Genomic DNA, 13,724 nt, shown 5'->3' on the forward strand with positions numbered 1-13,724 from the left:
GGGTGAACAACATGGTGTGCGTGTGCAGCTTCGTGAGAGGTCCAGTTCAAAGGGTGTACGAGGGTGTCAGAAGCCAGCAAGATGCGGGCTGAGGAAGGTTCTGGAAGGCACGGGTGGTCGGCAGGCAGCTCCCGGGACGTCCCTGGGCCAGTGCTGGAGCATCCCCAGGAGCGTGAGGAACACAAGGGCATCAGGGGAAGGGCTCCCCCAGGCAGGAGGCGATCTGGGTCACCCAGCCACTCTTGGGCTGTGAGCCACCGTGCCCAGCAGTGGGAGTGGGAGGGGATGGGAATGACCCAAGATGGGACAGCAGGGCCAGGAGACTGGAAGAAAGGGCTTCCCGAGGTCCGGTCCCTGTGGACACTGTGGCTCGAGGGGGGAGCAAAGGGGACGCCCACATGGCTCCTTGCCCAGCCTTGCGATCCTGGTGGCCAGGACGGGGCACGCTGTGGACAAGTGGGGCCCTGGCTAAAGGCACCCAGGGCTCACACGCCTCGTGATGTGAGTGACGCGCCAGCACACCTGCTCCGCGCTGCCTGGCACATACCCCTGCTGCTCCCCATGGAACCTTCTGGAAGGAGGTCTCTCGACACACACAGTGCACGACCCTCCAGCTGCCCACCCTCGGCTCCACTCTTTCGGGAGTCTCCTGCCAGCAGTCCCGCATGGCCACCCCGCACCAGCCCGACTCACGTGGCGATGGGCACCAGGAGCTGGTGGGAGCCACGGAAGAGCACGAAGGCCGAGTAGCACAGCCAGATGTTGCTAGTCTTGTACATGAGGAAGATGAGCCCAGCCTGCAGCACCGTCACCACCGCGATGATCAGCTTAGCCCACAGCGCCCAACGGATCCTCACGAAGCCGGCGGCAAAGGAAGTGATGGCACCTGGGGAGACAAGACGCGTCAGCGCCGTCCTCGCCCTCACGGTCACCACCGTCCGGGTGAGGCAGGCGGGGCGTACCGAGCAGAGTGGAGGCGGCATCCGCCCCGCCGTTGTAGACCCTTGTGGTGTCCGTGGTGGGGTTGACCACGTTCCACAGGATGTGCACGTAGTAGACGATCAGGTAGTAGCCGGCGGAGTTGAAGACCCACCAGAGGGACCAGAGGCGCAGCTGCGGCAGCCGCGCGGTGTGGCCCAGCTCGCGGAGCATGTGCGCGAGCGCCGAGTCCCGCCAGGAGGCCGGCAGCTGGCCCGGCTTCCCACCCGTGGGCTGAACTTGGCCCAGGTTCATCGGGTCCAGCTCGGAGGGCGAGGCCCCGGCACAGGCGGGCGCGCCGCGGTTGAAGAAGAGGCTGCGCTTGGGGCGCTTCAGGAAGAGCGTGAGGACCAGGCTGAAGGCGAGGAAAACCAGCGAGATGTAGTTGAGCGTGGAGAAGGGGGTCCCGCCCACCGTGACCAGCAGCTGGCCCAGCACCGAGCTGGCGAAGACGCCCAGCAGCACGGAGGCCCGCGAGTAGCCGGCCATGCGCTGGTAGCAGGCGGGGGGCACCAGTGAGAAGATGTAGGAGGAGTAGGCGATGCGGGCCGCCATGGTGATGCTGAAGAAGAACTCCATGAACTGCATGTGCAGCACGGACGAGCCGAACAGCAGCAGGAGCCACACGGACACGTAGCTCAGGCCCTGCAGCAGCAGCACCGGCTTGTAGCGCAGGTAGTCGGTCAGCAGGAAGACGGGCACCAGCACTGCCAGGTAGGAGTAGGACAGCACCGGCGTGATCTCGTTGGTGACCTGCAGGACAGCAGGTGTGTGACCCCAAGCCCCTGGAGCGCCAGTCGCCCATCACATCTACCGGACTTGGCCGGGTGCCTGGGAGCCCCACCCGGACCCCACGCACCCCTTTACCGTGGCACCCCACCAGGACTACATGGGGAGCGCCGTCCTCCAAAGATGTGCAGCCCGTTAAGACTGTCCAGGGCAGCCAGGGAAATGGAGAAAAGCACAGCCCGACCTCCAGACCGTGCTCTACCCTGACCTCATCCCCCACGGGCGTGCTTCTCAGACAGCAGCTCGGTGCTGACACACGCAGAGAGCTGGTAAGTACGCTGAAAATAATCAGTAACTACATGCTAAGCCATGCTGATCCAGGCTTGTTTGTTTCTAACTAAATAAAAACATGGTATGATTTCCCCTTAAGTCTACCAATACAGAAAACAGAGCTGTGACCAATCTACACTCATGCTGGCCGCCAATGAAGGCCTTCAGTGGCCGGTCCCACTCGGTCCTAGGGCACAGGGGATGCAGGAGAGGACTGGGCCCTCAATCCCCCTTTGCCAGGCAAGACTAGGGGCATGCGTCCACGGGAGCCAGGGCTCCCGGCTCCACCAACGGAGCTGCCCGCAGCCTCGGCCATTCAGCTCTCCACTCAAAGAGGGCTGGCCCAGCAGGACGCTCCCTCCTGGGCACACAGGGCAGAGGCCAGAGCCACAGACCCACTTGGGACGACAGCCAGATGTGCCCCTGGCTGCCCAGGAAGGGCCATCCTGGACCCACCTGGGCCCAGCCCCCAGCAAGAGGTCCCAGCTCACAAGAGGCCCAGGTCCCTGGCCTCGGGCCCTCCCTGGGGGATGGACACGGGACGCACCTTGTGTTCACAGCCTCTCCAAAGGCCCAGGTGGGTTTTCAGCAGGTGGCCCCTCACAGGGGCTGCACCAGACCCCATCTGACACCTCCCAGGGGCTCCAACTGACCCCACCCAGGGATTCCACCTGACCCTGCCCAGGGCCCAGCCATGGCTCAGATCAGCCAGGGCAGCACCAGGTGAGCCTCGGGCCTTGTTGGGCTCTCAGAGGCTTTGGCCTCTCTTGGGTCCTACCTGACTCAGGGCGCTAACCTTGACTCAGGCCTGACCACCTGCTAACACCATGGGGCGATCCCTGCACCAGCCCAGGGGGCCCTCAGCCCTGCAAGGCCAGCAGGCACCAAGGCCCACTTTACAGATGCCACCAAAGACCCAGAGCCAAGCCCAGGCCAGCACGTGGGGCCCAGCCAAGCCCACCGCTTAGCGGCCAGCTCACCTGTGGGTTTCTGCAGCCCTCGAATCTGTCCACCCACGATGTGCCACCTGACCAGCCAGCCCCAGGGCAGTGCTTCCCAGTGTGTGCCCAGGACCCCAGGCTGGCACGCACACCCACCACCTCCAGGGCTCCCCTGCCTGGTGGCCTCCTGCACCACATGCCCACCAGAAGCCATGGCTGACCCCAAAGGCTGTGGTCCCCCAAACACCGAGCACTAATGGCCCCAGGACAGTCCAAGACAGTATTGGTGCAAGTCCGTCCCCGGGGCAGGATGAGTAACCAGCGCTGGTCCCAGAGCCACGGGGGCCGGCTGCAGGGGTCAGAACCTTGTTTATGGAAAATTCCTGGAACATCAAACCATCTCTCAGCTGACGAAACCTCTTGGCAGATGGCTTGCACAGCTGCAAGGGCCACGGGGTGAGAGCTGAGGGAGACCAGCTGGGCTTTCCCTCCCGCTGCCGCTGCCCACACTTCTCAGGCTGGGCAAGCACGCAGGCCAGGCGAGAGGCTGACCCGTGCCACACCTGTGAAGCGCTGGGAGCACAGGCACCCACAAAGTCCCTGGGGCAGGTGGCACGAGGACGGCCTCCTACTGGCCTCGGTCCAGCATCGCTGGGCCATGTTCCCAACACCTCGGTTTGGACGGGCCGGGTCCAGGCTGAGGGGCAGGACGCGGGAGCTGGGCCCAGGTCACGACCCAGGTGGCTTCAGGGCAGCAGCTGCTCTGAAGTCAAGAGGCCTGGCTGGGGCCCCACAGCAGCCAGGACCAGGATGGGGCACTGTGGGCCCTGAGGACCGGCAGGACCAGGGGGAGCAGGGCAGGGCCAGGCCAGAGGGGCCCTGAATTCCAAGAGCAGCCCCAAGAGCCAACACCTGGCAGCACCCAGAGGGGCGCTGAGTCCTGCCTGATAGGGGAGCGAGGACAGGACAGGGGCCACCACGGAGGATCCTGCCAGAACGGGCGGCATCAGCCACGGGCTTGGAAGGACTGCCGTGTGAAGCGCCCTTCACACAGCAGGGGTCGTGATGTGAAGGGCACGGGTCATCACGGAGGGGGGTGGGGGCACGGCCCAACCCAGGCAGCTCAGATGCAGAGGAATCACAGGCCCAAAGGCGCAAAGCAAAGCTCGGACCCTCCGGGAGGTGCTTCACGAACCGGGGGTGGCGGCATGTGGGGCAACACTCAGCACAAACCAAAAGGAAAATCCGGCAGAATTAAAAGGTGAAGCTGCGGCATAAAAGGACACGGCAAGCAGGGAGGAGGCCCGCGCAGACAGGAGAAGCCGCTGCCCACAGGCGGTGGATCCCGCCAGCGCCAGGAGTCCGCCAGGCCCAGGAAGGCAGACGCCCGCAGGGAGGGGGAGACTGGCCAAGGCCTCACTCCGGGGACAGCCAGGAACACAGGACCGCGGCAGAAATCGAGGAAATGCAAACCCGGCAACAAGCTCTTCCGTCTATCAGATGGGCAGAAACTCAACAGCGCCTCACGGGTGCTGGCCCGAGGAGCTGGAAGCAGCCTCACGCTGCAGGGGGTCACGGCAGGAAGCCACGGGCAGCAGCGTTTCCCCCAGGGACGAGCTGGTGACCCCGGAGACCCCTGGAGCAGCGGAGGGCAGGCCCTCTGTGGCTTGAGGTCCTGGGTGCAAGTTGGGCAGCACCAGCCCGAATCTGTGTGGGAGGGCCACAGACCCGCCGGGCTCTTCCCAGACAGGCCTCTGCCGTCCTCTGGTCACGTCCAACGCCTGGGGGGTGGCTTAATTTCTGCAACCTACTGTTTAATCGGTTACCGAGTGAGCTAAGAGGGCAGGTCGGGGGAGCTCATGACAGGTTTTCCTTCTTGTTATTTTCACGGAGCTTCCCACTCACTCCTACGTCATCTCCGCAGTGGAAGACGGCCCCTCGCAGAACAGAGTGGTGTCCAGGGAACCGGCCAATCAGCGAGCGAGGGATGTGCCAGACCGGCTGCTTGAGGGAGGCAAGCCCCCACCCCGGACTCACCCGGGAAGTGACCCCTCTGGCTGCAGTGCTGGCCGTGCGGTCAGACACAGTCACACACACACAGCTTTGAGCCTGTGCACGCGGCCCGGGCACCCCGCTGTGTCCATTTTCCAAGAGGGCTACTTTGAGGGGACAGGCCTCATCTGCACGGCGACTCCATGTGACTTAATTCCGGGGTCGGTGAGGGGTTGGGGCCGAGCTCTGGGCCAGGGAGAGGCAGGGGCTCCCTGAAGAAATCCAGTGGGAAATCCCGGTGGGACCCAACGGGGGCCAGCGACAGCGACAGGGGGTGTGGAGGCCGGCGGCCACCCTGGAGGGGACAGACAGGGCTGGCGGGCCGGGGCCAGGCTCTGGGGCGGCGGGCGGCCCTCAGGCAGGACGAGCAGGGGTGGTGACCACAGCCCTGACCGTGAGCTTCATCAACCAACGGCCTCTGCGCCCTTCTGATTTGTTTTACTTTATGGAGACAGAAACCGGGAGGGACACTAGCTGCCTGTTGCTGCTTCTACGCCACGTTTGACCCCAGAGACCCGCCGGGTATAAGCTTATTAGTCAGGTTCCAATGAGATCCTTTGTCCTTGTTCTGAGCAAAAGTCAAATCCCTTCCGTAATCCCTTTGGGCAAACAGGTCTCTGCTGGAAGCAAGGGCCCAACGGGCGGGCGGGGGCCCCCTTGCGCTCTCCCCTCAGAGGCCCACGGCAGGCATGGACCCCTCTGCCGGACCCGCCGTCCCTCTAACCGCAGGGACCTGGCAGCCGCCAGCGCCCGCAGCCCGAGCAGCCCCCACACTCCAGCCCGGCCCGCCCACACGCGCGCCCACGTGCCTGCTTCTGCGTGAAGTTCTTGTCGGGGCCCAGGAGGTAGGGCGTGATGAAGCTCTCCCCGGGCCGCATCTGGGACATGAAGCCGTAGAAGCAGAGGCAGAACGCCAGGCTCCACCAGGACTGCAGCTTGTGGCCCGGCCTGGGATCCGCCGGCACCTGCTTCTCCACCTCCAGGCCGGAGAGCGCCATGCTGCCCAGGCCCCCGACAGCCCTGCAGGAGACCGAAGGGGACGCTGTACCTGGGAAGGAGAGCCAGAGTCAGGGCGGCTCAGCAGACAGCTCGCAGCCGTCTCCCGCCTCCGGAAACTTGGCTGCAAAGGGCTCCTCCCCCCATCATTCAATCGGGCTCTATCTCACACGGTGGAGAGGCCCCAGCCCCAGCTCCAGCCCCAGTCCCAGCCCCAGCCCCAGCCCCAGTCCCAGCCCCAGCCCCAGCCCCAGTCCCAGCCCCAGTCCCAGCCCCGTGGTCCAACCTGGAGCTTGTGGCGATCCAGGAGCCAGGCCCAGCCAGGCCACGCTGTCACCACTTCTGGGGGCTCCAGGGCTGCAGCTCCCATAGAGTGGCTGCCAACCACGTGGGGCCCGTAAATGTTAAGTAACGAAAACTAAATGCAATTTAAGAGCCAGGTCCCCGGGGACACTGGGCTCATCTCACGTGCTCACGGCGCCGGCTGCGATTGCTGCGCTGCGTGCACCTCCCCCGCAAGGTCTGACGGCCTGCTTCTCACGGTGCCACAGCACCTGGCGTGTCCAAGTGCCAGACCCAGAGGAGGAGCAGTCACGCCCGCGATGGCCCAGAGGACGTGGCAGAGGAGGACCTGCCGGGCCAGGCACACACCAGACCACAGTACAGGGGTCAGTGACGGGGACAGAGAACCCCCAGGGGCCACCGAGGGCAGAGTAAGACTTCACCCCAGTACCGTGATTTCAACACAGGCCTGGGCCTCGCTCAGCAAGGGGAACTACTACAGTCAGATGCATCCGGCTGTTCTTCCTTCCTCCTGTGTTTATTTCTGGGACTGCGGGAAAATGGGGGGCTGCTGTGTGACAGCAGTAAACCCCCTGAAGAAGCTGCGGCTGGCAGGTTTGTTTGTGAAGCTACAGTGAGGGGCAGGGTAGGGGTGAGGGGGGCAACAGTGGCCCAGGAGTTACAGGGTCCTAGGTCCCAACGTTCTCGAGGGCCAAGCGACACACCAGCTAGGACGGGGGCTGGAACCCGGCCCCTCCCCCTGGCACCCCTCCCCCTGGGAGGTGTGGCCCACCAAGAGCACACAGGCCAAATGGCTCCAGCAGAAAGACTCTGATGTTTGGGGCGGAGGGTGCACACATGGCCCCCCGCTCCAGCCCCAGGAGTCCGCCAAGTTCACTCTCCCACTCCTGGGGCGCTGCCCCCTGGGTGCCAGAAAAATGCACACTTGCAGCCAGCTAAGCACCCAGCGTGGGGTGAACAGCCAAGAATTTACAAAGCCCAGGGTCTCCAGGAGTGGGCCCCCACCTTCCCTGTCCCCCAGGGGCTTGGGGGCCCCTGCTCCTGGCCCCCCTGTTCTGAAGGAGATGACAGACGCTTCCTTACCTGGCATCCCCCGAATCCCGGGGCGGAAGTCTCAGACACCAGAACCCAGCAAGCTCACCAGCTTCTTCTTTCTACTTCCTGGACTCCCATGGCTTCTGAAACCCCAAGGCGGTGCTTCTGAGACTCCAGTGAGAGCTTGTCAGAAGTTTGTCTGAAGGTCTCGGACACACCCCAGGACTCTGCACCCTGACACGGCCCCCGGACATGCCCAAACAGGTGACCGAGCACGCAGGGAGCTGCTGCCTCGGGATTTCCAGCTGGTCACCGGTAAGAGCTCCGCCTCCAGTATCTCGGGCCAACACCACAATCCCGCCTCCACCGACACGAAGATGGGCCCCAGGGCCCCGGCGCCCAGCCCTGAGGGTCCCAGGAGTCCTCCAGGGTCACAGCACAGTGGTGGACCACCGCCATCCCCAGAAGCAAAGACATGCAAGGGTCCACACCCTGCAATGGCCAGGGAGCTGGTGGGGGGCGGGTAGGGGGCAGTGTCTGCTGACACCCGGGGAGCAGGGCTGAAGGGACGGGGTTTACATGGGGTCTCAGGGAGTGTCCCACGAGCTGCGCCCCCTCCCTCCCAGCCCCACCCCTACCATCTGGGGACGCTGTGCTCAGTGCTGGAGTCCCTCACCTTCCTCCTGAGTTACGGGACAGCTAGAAGGAAGGAGGGGCCTCCCCCCAGCCAGCAGGGAGAAACCCAGGCCTCCTCTGCTCTTGGATCACAGGAAGCAAAGGGCCAAGGGCTCACGTTGGGCTCACGTGCGCACGGTTTCGCCTCTGGGCTGCAGCCCATTGGCTGGCGGGTCTTCCAGGCTGCACGGGGAGCCTTTTACCTGCTGTCTCCAAAAACATCTGCTCAAGGAGCCCCTGAGCCTCAGGCCTGCCACCCAGCAGGGGTGGCCGAAGGAAGGCAGCCTCTCACCGGGGCTGGGAAGGGCCATCACGCGCACCAGAAAGAAGGCCTCCAACTACCTCTGTGCTTCTCACTCAGCCCGGGTGCCAGAGACCCGCTCTCCAAGGACGTGAGTGAAGATGCCCACCCTGGACAAAGGCAGCCGCCTATCCTAGGAAACCTCTACCGCCCCGTGGCGGCCCAGTGACCCCTGGAGCCCGGCCTCCCCCTGCCCCGTGCCAGGGAAACAGAAACAGCAGTGAGGATGCCGAGACGCACAGAAGGTACCAGACCCTGCAGGGCTCCCTTCAGAAATGGCCACTTTCATTCCTGCTTGACGTTTTTTCCTGAGCGTTGCTTTAAAATCTGTCCCTTCCACCCACATAAGGCCCTCCTCCAACTTCTTGTGGGGGGCACAGTCCTGGGCCTGCCCTTCACCAGCACCCCTGGCTCCCCACGGTGAGAAGGCCCCTGCAGGGGCACCCAGGGCAGAACTGCGGGGAGGGGGCCGCAAGGCAGCGCTGACCTCTGTCACCCGTCACAGGCGGAAATGCCCCTACAGGCCTCACTGAAGAGAGAAGGGCCAGGCCTCAAGGAGCCGGCACTGCGGCCGCTGCGGGACCACCACCCGGGGCCGTGATCGGTGGCACTGATCCGAACTAAAGGGACACCCGCCACACCAGGCCGGGCCCACTTTGGAAGGTGCGTCCCTCCCACACTTGGCTCCGCACCACCGGACGCGCTTCCCAAAGCTTCCAAAACAGGCGGAGGGCTGCCAGCTCATGGGCCCGTGGCTGGACTGCAGGGTCACGGGGAGTTGCTTGGCCCCATCCCGGGAGCACGGGCTGCCACACAGGAGCAGCAGGGCCCCCGGGAGGAGAGGCCACCTGTACTGGGGCCTGGGATGGGGGTGCGGAGGAAAGGGCGGACGCCGAGCCGGGTTTCTTCCCTAGCGAGGTTGGGCCCCCAGCAGGGAGCTCCGAGGACTACGGCTCTGGCACCGTGGGCAGCCTGGGAGACAGCTGCTGCTTCTAGATGCATTCTGGAGTTTTGAGCTGGCCCAGATTCCAACCTGTATTCTGAGACCTGCGGCCGGGGATCCCCACATGGCGAGGAACCCCATGAACACACGTGTGTGCCTGGCGGATACCTGGACACTCAGGACAAGTGTTTCGGATAGGACCCGGGGGATAGCTTTCCTCCCGCAAACGTGTAGAGCGTCCCACTGCTCTGGACCGTCTCCAGCGCTGGCCTCCAACCGCGCCAGGAGCTGCTCCAAGGGGAAGTTGTTCACAACTACAGACTCCGGGCACAGGAAACAACAGTGGCTTGGCTGGAGACCAGAAGCGCACCGGGGGCTTCTCCACAGGCCCGCGCGGAGACCGAACGTGACAGACGCTTGGAGCGTGCGCCTGGGTTCCCACATGGGGCGAGGCTGCACGTGGGACTCACCGCCCCTTCACTCAGCGCCAGCGCCCCCGCGCCCAGCCCGCACCAGGGGTCCGTGCCCCCTGTGCTCTCCCCGGGCCCCAAAGCCCCCGGCCCCCGTCCACCCGACACTCGGAGCGCGTGCACCCCCGCGCTCCTCCCGCAGCCCCCGGTCCTCGGCCCCGGAGCTCCTGCAGACAGGGGAGCCCCGCTACCTGAGCGCTCGCGGCCTCCGCTGCTTGGCGCTAGAAGGGACCACACTGCCCACAATGCCCCGCGGCGGCGCGCTTCCGGGAGGCTGGGGGAGGGGGCGCACCTGGTCCCGCCCCCGCCGCACGTCACCGCCGACAGCAGTTGCACGGTCTCTGACGCGCGCCCCACCGTGGCACCCGAGGTCCCCGCGGGACGGACGCAGCAGCCCCACGCGCACGCCCCGCGCCCCGGGACTCGGGACTCAGTCCCCACCCCAGCCCACCGCGTCGCCGCCCCCGATCGCGCGCCCCTGGCCGCCCAGCGCGGGCGACTCCCCGTGCGTCCACACGCCCGGCCGCACCCTCCGGAGCCCCCTCCCGAGCTCCTCGCGCGCCCCTGGCGCCTACCCCCCCAGCGCCTGGCTCTGGTCATACCGATCACAGCTCGGGGTTGTGCTGGAGGCCTCCGGGAACGGACCTGGACAGAGACGCGTACCCCCGCGCCCCGCAAGCTGTGACCGCCCCTCGACGAGTGCAGACCCCCTGAATTATGCACAGCCTGTCCCGCCGCCACCCTGTGCCTTTTCTTTTCGGTTCATCCATTCTGAGATGCTCCTCTCCTAGCCAGCCCGCAAACTCAAGCCAGGGGCGTGGGTCCCTGAGCCAGGCAGGACAGGACTGTGGCGTTGGAAGGGGCCCCCTCCCCCCACGCAGGCGTCTGTGCGGATCACCCTGACCCACGCTCGCTCTGGCGGTTGACTGGGAACTCCAACAAGGCACAGGCTCAGCCTTCCCGAGGGACGAAGCGTAAATTGGGAGATGGGCACAAAGACAAAGGGATGGACCAGAGGTCTGTTTGGACCTAGCAGAAGGTCCCCTGGAGGGATCCCAGGGAGGGAACAGGCCAATGTCTCTCCCCGCTCCTCACGGCAGGACCGCCCCCCCCACCCCGGACTTGACCTGTCTGGTGCAGTGAGGCCCGTGACAGTGAGGGGGGCCGGCCTCTGAGTCATGGCAGGGAAGTTGCGGTGCCCAGGCTGTGACCCTCAGGCTGGAGCAGTGGGAAGCAGCCCCTGTGGCAGCCCCACTGCTCCCCACTCCTCACTACTGGGAGGGGGAGAACCTGGAGGCTGGCCTCACAACCTCAGAAAGTGGCTACGCCCTCCTGCTGCCCTAAAGGATGGCACAAAGGAGCGTGGCCACAGGGCACCCAGCACCAGTGAGCCATTGCCATTGGCCAAGTCTGGGAATGGGCCCAGACCAGCAGTGCGGCCCCTTGGGGAGCAGGACGGACAGCACCCTGGGACCGGGACAGGAAGCGTGGGCCCCCGTGGCACACACAGGTGTGCACAGGTGTGCAGAGAGCAGCTGCCCCCGAGCAGGCCCACAGTGAGGATCGGAGCTCCGTCCCCCAAGTCCCTCACCCGGTGGTCTCTCTCGGGCATGTGGGCCTGCGTGGAGCCCAAGCCTCGCCCTGATCCCTGGCCACACAGAGCTCAGGGATCCTGCATTAGCTGGGCCCGGGGCGGGGTGGAGGGGTCACTGGCCCGAAGGGGGGTTCAGGCGGGCTCAGCCCGGCTGGGGCTGCAGTGTCTGGCTGGGCCACGGTGCCCAGCAGCACCCCATGGGCATTGTCACCAGGAGGCCGCTCCTCCGTGGGAAGAGGGAAGGGCTTCCAGAGTCCAGGATGTGATCCTGCTGCCAGGAGCAGCCTGGACGCCAGGGCACAGGGTCCCAGAGGCCCCGCAGGTGCAGCTGGCTGGAAAGTGGGATTGCCAAGCAGAGAGACGTGCAGAAACAAGTGGCTTGGGGGCGAGCGGTCATTTTGGGGGATGGATCTTGTGCTTCAGTCATCGTAGCTTTAAGTGGTTCTCTTGGCTTTAACAGTCTATTCGTCAGATGTTTACGCGCCGGCTCCTCGCAGGATCCGGGTAGCTGCCGCAGGGGTCGCGGAGGGAGCGACAGTTGGCCCCTGGGTGGACCCATGGTCGGGAGGGGTCAGGATGGGCCCGGCAGCGCTGAACCTCAGCCTCACCAGCCTGCAGGCTCCAGTCACGCGTGCTCACAGAGATGTCCAGGGTCCACTGCCCCGCGAGACCCCTCGCCTCTCAAAGGGGAGCTCAGGCGCGCTCAGCAGTTGTCGTGAATGACAGCCCCCAGCCCGTACCTGGCCCACCCAGCCCTGTCTCCCCGCGACGGGCTGCCCCAGCCTGTCAGCTCCAGGCGTCCCCAGCTCACCACCTCCTGGGACCCCCCCCCAGAGTGTATCCCATCCCCCTTCCATCCCCTCCCCCTCCACCACCGGGTAGAGCCCCACACCCCAAGTCCAGGTTGCTTACTGCCGTCCAGGCCAGCCTGCCGGGGTCCCAGTCCCGGCACGACTCCCCCTGGGAGGACTTCAAGGGAGGCTCATCTTTGGGGGTCCGTGGCGTCCAGTCTCCCAAAGGGCTTCTCCCAGGCTTCGGGGGGTGGATGGTGGACTTCTCCCCGCTGCCAGCTCCTACCCAGGCCCCTCGGGCTCTGCGGGGACACCCTGGCCTAACCCAGGGAAATGGTCCATCCCTGAAAGGAGGGCCCAGGGATGGGCTGTGGGGGTGGCCTTGAGCTGCGCCGAGGAGAGAGTGGGGAAGGAATGGGATCTTCACAAACCGGAGGAGCTGACTGTCCTCGACTGCAAAATGCGCAACAAGGGGGGACAGAAAGGAGACAGGAGCCAAGGCGACCCGGGCTGAGTGAGAGCAGACTGAGAGGTGTGGGAGCATGGAGAGAAGGAGGAGGGAGGGGGAGAGAAGGAGGAGGGAGGGGGAGAGCAGGAGGAGGGAGGGGGAGAGAAGGAGGAGGGAGGGAGAGAGATGGAGAGACACAGAGAGACCGGGGGTGGGGACCAGGACATACCGGCGGTGCTCAGCGCGGGAGGGACACAGGGCCCTGGACCCGCCCAGCACACCTGGGCTGCCCCAGGCTCAGGGCCCCTTGGGGAGCCTGTGGCCTCTGGCCTAGTCGGCGAGTGGGATGGACCGTGCCTTCCCCCAAGCCTCAGCCTCGGTATCATGTGTCACCTCTGGAAGCAAGGCTGAGACCAGATGCCAGCACACATGGGGACACGCACACATGGGCACACACGTGTGCCACAGGCACCCCAGCAAGCACCTTCTGGAAAGATTCCCTCAGAGTCACCCAAGGACGCATCCACCGCAGGGTCAGGCCAGGGGCCCAGGCTCTCTCCCTGAGGCACCGGTCTGCACGACGGATCGGCCCCGAGCGTCCTGCTGCCTCGCATCCTGAACATCTGTTCAGCCCTCACCAACGAAGTGTGTACTGCGGTCTCTGGTGCCCAGAGAACTTGGATGAGGACTTCAGGAGGATTGCGGCCACCCACAGGAAGAGGGACTTGGGAGTCAGGGCGCCTCTGAGGCTTAGGGCCCACAGTCGTGGGCAGCATTACTTTCAGATGGAGACCAGGAATGTCCGCACTGGGGGTTCAGGACGTCAGGGAAGGGGCCTTGTCCTCCCCCAGGGGAGTAATGGATGCTTGAGCGCCCTCGGCTCCACTCCAGGGTCACGGAGCCTCTGGCTGGCGGGGTTGTGTCAGGACAGGAGCAAACAAGCTGAGACATGTCAGCCGAGGTGGGTGCCGGGCTGTTGGGAACAGAGGTCTCTTTGAAGGTGCGTGTGGCCTGGGGGAGGTGGAGGAGTCATCGCCCCTTGGCTTTGGCCCGTGGATGACAGGCGATAACAGGCGGAGGTCTGAACTATGCACTGAGGTGGGACTTGCCCTGCCCACTCCTGCCTCTCACCCAGACC

General features: G+C 65.2%; 1 protein-coding gene across 17 annotated transcripts in view; it reads right to left on the reverse strand.

Annotated features, from left to right (window-relative positions):
* The window catches only part of SLC19A1 (solute carrier family 19 member 1), a 49,368-nt gene extending 37,930 nt beyond the window's left edge, over positions 1-11,438 (reverse strand). For 8 of the 17 annotated variants that reach the window (XM_036850057.1, XM_036850058.1, XM_036850055.1 and 5 more), the window contains exons 1-5: positions 8,041-8,109; positions 7,413-7,507; positions 5,840-6,078; positions 963-1,731; positions 694-886 (exon numbers count right to left, since the gene is read on the reverse strand). In XM_036850057.1, coding sequence (XP_036705952.1) covers positions 694-886; positions 963-1,731; positions 5,840-6,078; positions 7,413-7,419 — 1,208 coding nt within the window. In that variant the 5' untranslated portion in view covers positions 7,420-7,507; positions 8,041-8,109. Of the gene's footprint in view, positions 1-693; positions 887-962; positions 1,732-5,839; positions 6,079-6,312; positions 6,859-7,412; positions 7,991-8,040; positions 8,110-9,451; positions 9,840-9,944 lie in introns of those variants that run through there. The other 9 variants (XM_036850048.1, XM_036850047.1, XM_036850046.1 and 6 more) reach the window with 9 other exon arrangements.
* Between the last annotated feature and the right edge of the window lie 2,286 nt (positions 11,439-13,724).

This window comes from Balaenoptera musculus, chromosome 4, assembly GCF_009873245.2.
Source record: "Balaenoptera musculus isolate JJ_BM4_2016_0621 chromosome 4, mBalMus1.pri.v3, whole genome shotgun sequence".
NCBI classification, from domain to species: Eukaryota; Metazoa; Chordata; class Mammalia; order Artiodactyla; family Balaenopteridae; genus Balaenoptera; species Balaenoptera musculus.